A 12,193-nucleotide genomic window follows, 5' to 3' on the forward strand; every position below is an offset into this window, starting at 1 on the left:
CAAATAGGGCTCGATTTTCCTGCCACATCCTCGTATTTGCAGGTCAATCCTTAAGTTTTAGGAGTTTGCCCTTGGGGGTTTTTTTAATTGCACTTGGATCATTGATTCGGGTGCATCGGAGCACATGTGCTTTGATTCCACCTATTTTCTAGTTTAACTCCTCACACCAATCCCTCTGGCATTAGTCTACAAATTCTTTTAAGGTGGATTGTTACTCGTAACGGAAGTGTTCCAATCTTGCCTAATCTCATTTTAAAAATGTTCTTCATGTTCCTTCTTTTAGTGTAATGCACTTTAAATCAGCAGTTATGTCAACAAATCAATTGCAACCTTTTATTCACTCCTAGTGCATGTATTTTGCAGGACCTTTTTCTGAGGAGAATAGAAGTTTTTGGTAAAGTCAAAGAAAAGTTGTGCCAACACTGCATCCTTCAATTTCTAAAGTCAAACATTTGCTCTAAAGAAAATGTAGTTTTCGATTTCAAAAGGAAGTGATTCTCACTTTGTTTCCAATTCGATTTCCTTCCACCGTTCTTGCTAATGTTATTTCGGATGTAAGCTTTGGCACATCGGACTTGAGCGTTGCCCTTATCGGCAATGAAGTATTTGAGTTTTATTAAGTCCTCCTCTTTCAACGATTGTGTATGTGATGTATGTCCTAAAGCTAGACAAACTAGGACACCTTTTCCTATTAGTACAATCAAAACTAAAGGATTATTTGATCTCATTCACAGGTGACGGCTTGGGGACGCTTACAAGCAATTTCTTATAATGGATATAAGTATTTCCTCGCTATTATGTGATGACTTTAGTAGGTGCACTTGGACATTCTTACTTGTGCGAGTGCAATGCTTTTCCGAGTTTGAAAAGTTATCTTGTCATGATAGAAAGGCGATTCAGCAAAGAAAAGTGAAATGCATTAGATGAGACAATGCACTAGAGTTGGGATCGAGTTAAAGAGGCATACCCTAGCGAACGGGGTATCCTACACCAAAGAAGTTGTGTTGCTACCCACATGACAAAATGGTGTTGTGGAAAGGAAGCATGACACGCATATTTTGGAAATTCTAGGGCATTATTTTTTCAATCAAAAGTCCCTATATCCTATGCTTACGACTACACGCTTTAATCAATATGCTTTGCCTTGAAGAGTTTTGAAAGGAAAAACCCCGTGAAATGTTGTTTAACGGAAGGCCTTCTTATCAATCTTTAAGAATTTTTGGTTGCTTGTGTTATGCTTCCACTATCTCAAGGAAGAGGAAAGTTTGAACCTGAGAGCGATAAGGTGTGTATTTTGGGCTATCCTCGAAATCAAAGGGAGTCTGGTTTTGAACTTAAAAACTAAAGAGTTTTGTTTCTAGGGATGTTAATTTTCATGAGGATAGATTTCCCTTTGCTTCTTCTACTTCTCATTCTTCCACCACTAATACATTTTTTCTTCATCTTCTCCATATTTAGAAGATTTTTTCAACAACTCACATTCTTCATTGTTTTACCTCCCAAATCTTCCACCAGTCAGTCATCCTTTACCTACCTAATTCACGCATAACTCTTGGATGCCTTACCCCATTTCCTACACCTAGTTCACCAAGTTTGAGTCTTCTGATATTCGATTCATCTATTTTACACTACTTTAACCATCCCAATCCCGGTTTACCACGGAATCGGAAGGGTTGTACATAGGCCTAGCTATTTGGATGATTTTGTTTGGACGATGTGTTTTTCACTAATCTTACCACTCCTTTGTTTGCTTCTCCTCCTCTTCTTCCTAGTCACTCACTCTCCACCTTCTTCTCTACAACGATGTTTTCTAAACTCTTTATCTTCGTTACTCTGAGCCTAAAAATTATTTAGAAGGAAAGTGTTTGCTCATCCACGGATGGAAAGCGACCATGGACAAAAAGAGTTGAAGCTCTTGACTAAACCCACTTGGGATGTAGTTGATTTGCCATCGGGAAAGAAGGCATTACCATGCAAATGGGTTTACAAAGTGAAGCAAAATTCAGATGGATTCTGTTGAAAGGCTTAAAAGCACGATTAGTGGTCGGGGGGACATCAACATGGTGTTGATTCTGGCGAAACGTTTTGGCCGGTGGCTTGAAAATGACCACGATCCGATGTTTGTTGGCGATTCTTTATTAAAGGGATGGCATGTTTCACAATTGGATGTGAACAATGCCTTTTTACATGGGAACTTAGAGAGAAGAAGATCTTTTATGAAGTTTCCATCGGGTCTCGTTCACCGCTGGCATGACATGTATTGCCTACAAAGTCATTGTATGGTTTAAAGCAAGCTTCTAAAACGTGGAAGTACATCGGCCTTCTTTGGGGCTTTGAGTTACAAAGGATATTGCACTCTTTAAACGGCTTCTCTTTATTATTTTTTAAGAAGAATGGTGATCAAATCTCGATAGCTAGCGGTCTATGTCGACGACATTTGCTCGCAGTGATGACATTCAAGAAATTCTTTGCTTTACGAGTTTTCTTCATTCGGAATTCAAAATCAAAAATCTTGGTGGCATACGATATAACCACCAGGTATGGAAATTATCGGAAAAACAAGGTTTTATCATGAGTCAAAAGATTCACCTTAGACTTAACGTAAGCCCGAGTTGATTGCACCACGTCTCCCGAAGGTGTCGTCTCCTCTTGATCCTAGCGTCAAGTCAATGACGGATGGTGATTTCCCCGTGGAAGATCCTACGATTTATCGACGTCTCATTGGAAAATTAAATTACCCTCGCTCATACGCGTCGAGATCTAGCTTTTCCGGATGCTCGAAACTTAGCGATTTTTGCAAAGCCTTGTATTTCTCATTTTTCTGGCACCAGGTTCTCCGGTACCTTGACTTGACCCGGGCAAGGTATACTCTTCTAACTCTGTCTCTGCTCGCTTTTTTGTGATGCGATTGGGCGTGCGCAGTTCTCGGCGATGCGTGGCGGTTTCGCATCACCCTTGGCGGATCTCCTATCTCTTGGAAATCGAAGAAGCAAGCTTCGATTTCGCTTTCCTCACGTAGGGGCGGGCCTGCGCTCCATGCGCGAGGTCGCGCGAACTTGCTTGGCTTGTGCGACGCTCGCAGAGATCTCTCGTTTTCGCCATTTTCTGTGCCCGGTTACTCAGAACGGTCCCCGAGCCGCGATTCATATCGCACGTAACCACCTTTCATGAAAGAACGAAACATGTGGAGCTTGAGCGCACTTGCTGACAGCAATGCAGCACTACCGGGTTTAATTTATTTTTGTCATTTGTTCCATCGGACAAACGGATCGCGGATCTCTTTACAAAACCCCTAGCGGGATTTCTCGTGAATATTTTATCCAAGTTGGGGGTTCTTTCTCCCCCTCCCGGCTTCGAAGGGGGATATTGAAGGAAAGATGTTGATTAACATCAACGACAACATACCGTAGGATATGTCGATTAAAGCAAGGAAGAAAGAGAAGAAAGAGACAGTAAAAATAACGAAGCAGATGACCAAGAAAAAGGCAAAGTAAAAGTGACCAGCAAAGTAAAAGTGTTTTCAGACAAATTTACTTTTGGACAGTGCTAGACAGCTTTACGGAAATTATGAGCACAAATGGAATATGAGTTGGTTACACATTGGACAGTGCTAGACAGCTTTACGGAAATTATGAGCACAAATGGAATATGAGTTGGTTACACATTTTGATATGTTGGATAAATAAATAAAAAATAGGACAAGTATACATAGTACATACACTTTTCATTTGTTTATTTATTTTATTTGGATGTACAGTTTTGTATAAATAGGAGCAATGCCTAATGAATAATACACAGAAAATTTCATCAATCTTTTCAAATTCTTTCAGAAAAAGAAGTCATGACAAATTATATTTTAGTGATGTTGGTGCACTTAAAGGGACTGTTGAGTGACCATCCATTGAAAAGTTGAAATTACTCCACCATGGCTGTTTGTATACAAAGGAGGCTCTGTCAAAGTAGGAAAATACAAGTAGAGAGTTCGAAACCATGGAGATACGAGTACCTCCTCTCATGTTTTCTTGGTTTCTTTTGTGTCTTTCTTTGTTTTTGGGAACCTCAGCACAAAGGTCTACTTATATTGTCCATCTGGACAAATCTTTTATGCCTAAAATCTTTGCTAGTCACCGCAATTGGCATTCTTCCATTGTTGATACCATCAAGATTGAAGTTCCCACTACACAAAATGGCCACCATCCAGTTCCAAAGCTTCTTTATTCTTATGACAATGTCATTCATGGCTTCAGTGCTGTTTTGTCCAAAGATGAATATGAGGCTCTCAAGAAGTCACCAGGCTATCTTTCGGCTTACAAAGACAAACCTGTTGAAGCTCACACAACTCACACCTTTGAGTTTCTTAAGCTCAATCCTGCTTCTGGGCTATGGCCAGTTTCTGGTTTTGGTCAAGATGTTATCATTGGTGTACTTGATTCTGGTGTGTGGCCTGAATCTGCCAGTTTCAGAGATGATGGATTATCTGAAATTCCCAAGAAGTGGAAAGGAATTTGCAAGCCAGGAACAAAGTTCAATTCTTCAATGTGCAACAGGAAACTCATTGGAGCGAATTATTTCAATAAGGGGATTTTGGCTGATGATCCTAGTGTGAAAATTAAAATGAATTCTGCAAGGGATACTAAAGGTCATGGCACACATGTTGCCTCCATTGCTGCCGGAAATTTTGCTAAAGGAGTTTCATATTTTGGATATGCTCCTGGAACGGCAAGAGGTATGGCGCCACGAGCTAGGATAGCTGTGTATAAGTTTAGTTTTGACGAAGGGACCTTCACTTCTGATCTAATTGCTGCTATGGACCAAGCTGTCGCAGATGGTGTTGACATACTGACCATTTCTTATGGGTGGGTTGACATTCCATTATATCAAGATTCTGTTGCAATAGCTTCTTTTGGTGCCATGATGAAGGGTATCTTAGTCTCTGCGTCAGCCGGAAATTATGGTCCTGAAATGGGAACTTTAACCAATGGAGTCCCCTGGATCTTTACTGTGGCATCAGGCAGTACTGACCGGTCATTTTCTGGGACTTTAACTCTTGGGAACGGCTTAAAGATTACTGGATTTAGCTTGTTTCCAGTGAGAACCACCATCAAGGATTTTGCTTTGGTTTACAATGGAAGTTTATCTACTTGTGATCAATCTGACGAATTAGCCCAAGTCCCTAATGCTGCACGCAGCATTATGATTTGTTATAGCACTGCACAAGAAGACTTATCAGTCTCTGATCAAATGGCGGCTATCTCAGAGTCAAAATTTGGAGGTGCAATCTATGTTTATGGAGATCCGGATGTATTGTCAGACAATTATTTTCCAAATCCTGGAGTTGTAATTAGCAGCAAGGAATGGAAAAAGGTGATAGACTATGCCGACAAAAGTGTTAAACCAAAAGTCAGCATCAGTTTCCAGGAAACACATATTGATGTAAAGCCTGCTCCAGTTGTTTCTGCATTTTCCTCTAGAGGCCCCTCTCTAAGTTATCTGCGAGTTGCAAAGCCAGATATTATGGCACCAGGAGAGTTAATTCTAGCAGCCTGGCCATCGAACGTTCCAGCTGCAACTATTGGTCTGCATAGTGATTACCGCCTTGTATCAGGCACTTCCATGGCGGCTCCTCACATTGCAGGAATTGCGGCAATGCTAAAAGGAGCACATCCTGATTGGAATCCTTCAGCCATTCGATCTGCCATGATGACCACTGCTAACCCTTTGGATAACACTGAAAAACCCATCAAGACCACGGATTACCTCGTTACCAGGGTTGCTACATCATTAGCCATGGGAGCCGGACTCGTTGATCCAAACCGTGCAGTTGATCCAGGCCTGATATATGATGCCACTCCACAAGACTATGTGAACCTTCTCTGCTCCATGAATCTCACAGAAGCGCAATTCAAAACAATTGCTAGATCATCAGCTAAGCACAACTGCTCAAATCCATCCGATGATATCAATTACCCATCGTTTATTGCTCTCTTTAACCCATATGGGAACTACACTTGGTTGGAACAGAAATTCAGCAGGACAGTCACAAATGTTGGAGCAAGTGCAGCTAAGTATAAAGCAAAAGTGAGAGCACCAAAAAGCTCGAGAATTTCTATCTCTCCGCGGACCTTGGTGTTTGAGAAGAAAAATCAGAAACAAGACTACACTCTGACCATACGTTACAAAGGCATTGCAGACGACCAAGCACAATCTGGTTCAATCACTTGGGTGGAAGAGAACGGTCATCACACCGTAAGAAGTCCTATAGTAGTAGCTCCAGCGCTTGATGCCTGGACCTGAAATGCTGCTCTTGGGGAGTTTGTAACTCTCCAAGAGAGTTCTGTTAAAGTAGATGGAAGCGTTCTGGCAAAGCTTTTGCATGTTTGAAGTAATTGCTGAATATGTTTTTGGTTATCAATAAAGTATGACTTTGTTGCTTTTAACATTTTTTTGCTACATAGAACTAAAGCCATTAGACGTTGTTTGCAGATATCACCATGAAGTAGTATATCCAATTATTGACTTCTCGGGAGAATCTATGGCTGCATAAAAAAATGCAGAGCTAATACAACTGAAAATTGTTAGTCTTGTTGTAAGGAACGCCAGGATCTGAAACAAAGGATTATCTTGGACCTATTATTTATAGCATTAGAGCATTGAGTCAACATTTTCCCTTACCCAACAAAAATATATGTCAAGAAAATTTACACGAGGATATTAGAAACTTAAAGCGTCTATGAACCTATAGCTTTTGTATCCACACAGACATTTCAAAACAAATATTACAAGTATAGCTGCACACTTTGAGACACAGAAAACAAATTCTTGTTCAGTCACACTGGTTGAAGAGAGGAAAACATACAGTACTAAGTCCTATTGTAGTACTTCGACAGATTAATGTCTATGTTGAAGTTCTGAACTGTGCATACAACTATTACAGCTCTTCACCATTCCCTCTAGTTGTATGGTTTCTAAGCAGAAACTAACACAAATAAAATAATAGGGAATAATATACTAGGGAAATCAGACATCCATAAGTTTGTCAACTTGAACAGAGTTGAGTTGAGGTAACTGAAAATATGGCATCAAATTTTTGAGTACATGAATTGATAAGTATGACTATAGAGCAGAAGTTTTTCCTCCAACTCTGTTATTCTTAAATGAGCTAGGGTTCAATTGATCAAAAATAGGAAGAAGATTGCTGCATTTGTTCCTAATGATGGTTGTTTGAACTACATTGAAGAAACAATGAGGTGTTGATTGCTGGATTTGGTCGAAAGGGTTATGCCGTAGGAGATATTCCTTGTGTCAGGTTCTAGGTTATGAAGGTTTCTGGTGTATCTCTCCTATCTCTCTTCAAGGAGAAACCAGGATCTTAATTTGCCATTTCGCCAAAATTTTGCGATGTACTTTTAGCTGTCTTGAGTTTTCATTGCAACTATTTGTTAATCTAGGAACTGTGCAATGGAAATTTGGTTTATTTTGCCATTAAGTTCATGGTGTTACCGATCAGCATCTTGTTACCTCTCCGAGTAGAACTTGAGGATTTGAAGATTCGTTCTCGGGATTCTAATTCGTTTAAGTTACCAGTTCTAAAGTAGCAATTTATACATATTCAATGATTTTTTTCAAGATGATTTGACATGATTCAACCAAAAGCACGGCTTCGTCGAACCCGCAAAACGTATCTTTGGCTCTCGCCCGACCTCCTCCCCTCAAAGCAATTCCTCCCCACCCCAAAACAAAAAAGGAAAAAGAAAAGCTGCATACTTTCTATTTTGTAAAATACTTGAGCTTTGAGCATTAACTACAGGTTAAACCCTACTAAAACAAACTGCTTGCTCCGTTTTAATTTGTCTTATTTTCCTTTTTAGCCGTTTTCCCTCAAACTCGTCACTGACACTCTTCCAATTTTCTTGGGTTAGATAATGAACATATTTTATTTTTACCCTGTATATCCTTTTTTGGACTACAGATTATCAGCGCTAATTTTTATTTTTTTTTATTTTTTATTGCTGTAGTATAATCTATGCACTACTAATTCATGTTGTATGATTTTTGTGTAACTTGTTTCTAACCAGAAGTTGTCTCGACAAGTCTCTTTCCTCCAAAGACCCAGAAATCCATGGAGGTAAAAGTCACTATGCAAAGGACGTTTCCAGGCAAAGCCACAACTAGCCATAGAAGGAAACTTTAGCCGTTGGTTGACATTACGAGAGGAAAACATAGTAATAGTGAAGAAAGAGGGAGGCCATTGACGACGGAGAGACGACAAGTAAAGTGGGGAAGGACAATTGGGTATAGAATATTAGGGTAAAAATTTATCCTCATCGGTGTTTATATCAAACTAGTAGATGTATGATATGTATTTGCAAATAAAACTATTTTGCTTAACCATGAATCATGATCATGATTAATTGATGTGCATTCTCACCTTATTACTTCATTAAACATGGTAAATTGATAGGTTTGACATAAACACTCGAGTAAGTTTTTATGGATTGTTAGTGTGCTGGTAAGGGCTCTCTGGAACAATAAAAATTGGTAGGATCCTTACTATAATTATATACCCATTATGTCCCAATGTGATATTTGTTTAACTGAACATCAAGGTTTAAAAAATGGTAACTGTTTGACAAAAGATAGCTTATCATGTGTGAAATTTCGTTGTTTAATGGAGGTGAGTTCAAGGGCTTCTTTGGTCTCTTACCATACACCTCTTCGAATGTTTACTTTCCCCCTTACTTAACATAGGCCGATTCATGTTTTTTATAGACAGACTCAGCAGTTGGAAGAATTTATCCCCCTTGCTTGGTATCTCTTGCACTAATTAAACTCTTCAGTAAACCGAGATTTTTCCTATTCACTAGTCGTCCCTTTACTAGGTTGGGAAAAGGTTAGCGCGCTAGCACACAATTGAAACGGAAGAGTAAATTTGCACTTTGATTGGTTGGTCAGAGAAACTAGTTATTGCATAAAATTAAACATTATTTTATACCAGGTTGGTTGGTTTGGTAGGATTGTTTTTTAATTTATTGTATCATTTTTATGTTGACCTTGCTAATGAGTAATTGCTAGGTTTTTGCCTTGGTCTTTCGTTATGTTCTCCCCAAAGACTCAGACAACGCTTCATTTTTTCCTTACCCAAAGAGTTGACAAGTCCAGTACTTCTCTGATTACTGAGTTTACAAAAGTTTTCCATGGCTTATTACTCCTCAGAGGAAACGTCCCAAAAATGGAAACATGATGTGTTTCTGAGTTTTAGAGGTGCAGATACACGTAAAACCTTTGTGTCCCATCTTTACACATTACTGAAATGCAGAGGAATTTATGCATTCAAAGATGATGAGAAACTTGATAGAAGGAAACCCATATCACCTGAACTATTGAAAGCCATTGAGGAATCAGAATTGCCATTATCGTATTCTCCGAGAACTATGCATCATCAGGTTGGTGCTTGGACGAACTCTCAATGATCATGGAATGCGTTAAGAATAAGGGTCAGATTCCAATTCCTGTTTTTTACCATGTTGACCCTTCAGATGTGAGGAATCAGAGGAATAGCTTTGGTGAATATTTAGACAAGTACGAGGAAAATCTAACGGGCACCGCTAATTTGAGTAAAGATGTGGAGGGAGGCTCTCCGTAAAGCAGCAAGTATATCAGGATGGGATGTGCGAAAGACAGCTAATGGATAAGTTGAGCTAAATTTTTCATTCTTTGCTGGAGCCTGGAGACATGGTCAGGAACTTTTTATCTATTTTTTTAATTTTTTATAAGATAGATGGATTAGTTGATGATTCCATGTGTTTATTTCTTGACTTTGGCATGGTCAATGATAAAGAATTCAACAGTAGGTGCTTCTTGAGTTCTATTGAAGTCTTCATTTACTCCAATGAAGATGTCACCTTTTTTAAATAAAGAAAATAACAAGAATAAGGAAGTTACTTCGTCAGTATAAAGTTAGTGTTAGTCTCCTGTGTTCAAAACAGTAAACCATAATATACGAAATAATCTGGAAAACAATTAAACGAGAAAAACAGAAACGTTAATTAATTATACGGCACAGAATTTGTGGCGTCCTAAGAATTTAATCTCCCTCACTGTACTCGAATGTTGGATTACTTCCTCCTAGGATAGAACAGTTATACTTGTTATTGGAGCAGATGTAACTCAAACGCCAATCACTTCGTCGAACTTGAAGACAGTCACGAACCACAGAAAGACTCTATTTTGTTCCAAGCCAGAAAATATGCAGAAGAAGTGCAGAAATTTGATGCTGAAATCTGAGTCAATGCCTCTGTATATATAATCAACGATGGGTAGTGTGAACAAGTGTTGTTGTGCCTTATCAGAAAGTCACAACCTGTTCAATGTGAAAAGGTGTTGATCAAATTGCTTCCTTTCTCCTAGTGTCTTTTGGGGAAAACAACTCTGCATTTCTCATCCACACCACACAAAACCCAACAGTTAGTGTTTAATCTGTCTATGTAATGCCTGCATAGTAGAATTATGCCAATTGCAAATTATGACAGATTGAGACATCACTAAGTTAAACATTTGTGAGAAATAATAATTTTTCAATACAACACGAATACAAGAAAGTGGACTCCATTTTTGGTGTTTGGTCACTTTCCAAATTCCAACAATCCTTTTGTTCTGCAATATAGACACTCCCATTGGATACTCTTAAACCTGTATTGGCTCAAGTTATTTCTTTTTTCTTTAAAGGTCTAACATCTTAAACTCTTTTTAGTCATTACAGGAATGAATCAGAATGCATTGAGCTAATCGTCAATGAGATTTTTCATAGTTTGGATCGCCCAGTTTCAGCTGCCAAGTTAGTCATCATGCAGGAAGAATTGGCTCAGTTGAAGGAGATGGTACTTGAAACAAAGGTCACAGTGGACAAGATCAAAGAACTCTCCAAAGAAACCAGCACCAGTGTTGATAAAGTGGTGCTCCCCTTAGACCGTGTGGTCCAGCAGTTATCAGTCACTGAAGAGAATTAACAACCGATCGATTGGATGAATTAGTCCAGAGCTTCATCAACATCTTCATGTACTATTTGGCCCATATTGATGCTTTTCTGTCAACAGTGGTTTGAGTTTGGATGGATACTGCTTATCAGCTGTTTGAATGTTTTTGTGGTTGTTATTCTGGATATTACTATTAGACATTGTTCTGTGCTTCGAATGTTTGTGACATTCTGGTTTTAGTTGGTTTATTCAAATATTATCTCCTCGCTAGTTTCTTGTATCTATTATTTTGCTGATGACAAAAGAGAAAGTATGGACTCCTTGAAACAAGGAGAGTCCTTGAGTGCTTAAAATAGGGGTCCCAAAGGCAGGAGTATACTAGTTCTCGGACACGTGTGTCGTACGTATGTCCTGTCGCAGAATATATATACGGTATAAATAATATTAGATGCAATGCATTGAGTAACAAAAAGATTAAATTGAAAAAGTACAAGCTAAAATAGATGAATAGTTAGCTTATTCGAATGACGTCTTTATTCTTTGTTGAACAACAAATGATTAAATATTATCTAAACCTGCAAAATTGAACAACTAAAGTTAGTTAGGCAGGTAAAATATATAATGAGTTACATTTTGATATGGATACCTATTTTTTTCACATCGGCGTGTGCAATTAAAATCCAATGTATAATGAGTTATATCTTGATATGAACACCTATTATTTTCACGCCGGTGTAACTCCCTCAGCTATAATCAAGAAAAACATTAGCACAAATCACCGAAATGTTATATATGAATACTTATTTTTTTTCATTTACCCACTGTATCGACTTCAAAATTTTTAACACGTCAAAACATTAAATATTTGACAAACTCAAGCAAAGACTCAAGCTAATGGTGAGGTATGACATATAAAAGGACTAAAAGTCTTTTTTTTTTTTTTTTTTTTTTTTGAGGATTGCCCTTCATTTGGGGTGGTCTTTAATTTTGCCCTTCAGGTTGGTGGTTTTTAAGTTTTCGCATAAAAAAAAACCCTAAGGGTTGTGGTTCGAGCACACAGGCTCGATAAAAAATAAAAAATAAAAATTGCAAGGCAAATGTTTGGATTCGCAAGGCAGAATTTTGCTTCAAAACTCTGCTTTTTGAAGCAAAATTCTGCCTTAAGGCAGAGTTTTGTTTTGAAGGCAAAACTCTGTCTTGCGAATCGAAACTTTACTTTG

At 38.5% G+C, this 12,193-nt stretch overlaps 1 protein-coding gene across 1 annotated transcript; it reads left to right on the forward strand.

Annotated features, from left to right (window-relative positions):
• Positions 1 to 3,852: 3,852 nt before the first annotated feature.
• On the forward strand, positions 3,853 to 6,437 carry LOC132049527 (subtilisin-like protease SBT3). Its single transcript, XM_059440373.1, has one exon. The coding sequence runs from the start codon at positions 3,991 to 3,993 to the stop codon at positions 6,292 to 6,294; it is 2,304 nt and encodes a 767-aa protein (XP_059296356.1). The 5' UTR covers positions 3,853 to 3,990; the 3' UTR covers positions 6,295 to 6,437.
• Positions 6,438 to 12,193: the final 5,756 nt, after the last annotated feature.

Source organism: Lycium ferocissimum, chromosome 3, assembly GCF_029784015.1.
Source record: "Lycium ferocissimum isolate CSIRO_LF1 chromosome 3, AGI_CSIRO_Lferr_CH_V1, whole genome shotgun sequence".
NCBI lineage: Eukaryota > Viridiplantae > Streptophyta > Magnoliopsida > Solanales > Solanaceae > Lycium > Lycium ferocissimum.

What these genes read in the sequence shown, in the direction of transcription:
- LOC132049527 (XM_059440373.1), top strand. Translation starts at nt 3,991, where the DNA reads ATGGAGATACGAGTACCTCCTCTCATGTTTTCTTGGTTTCTTTTGTGT.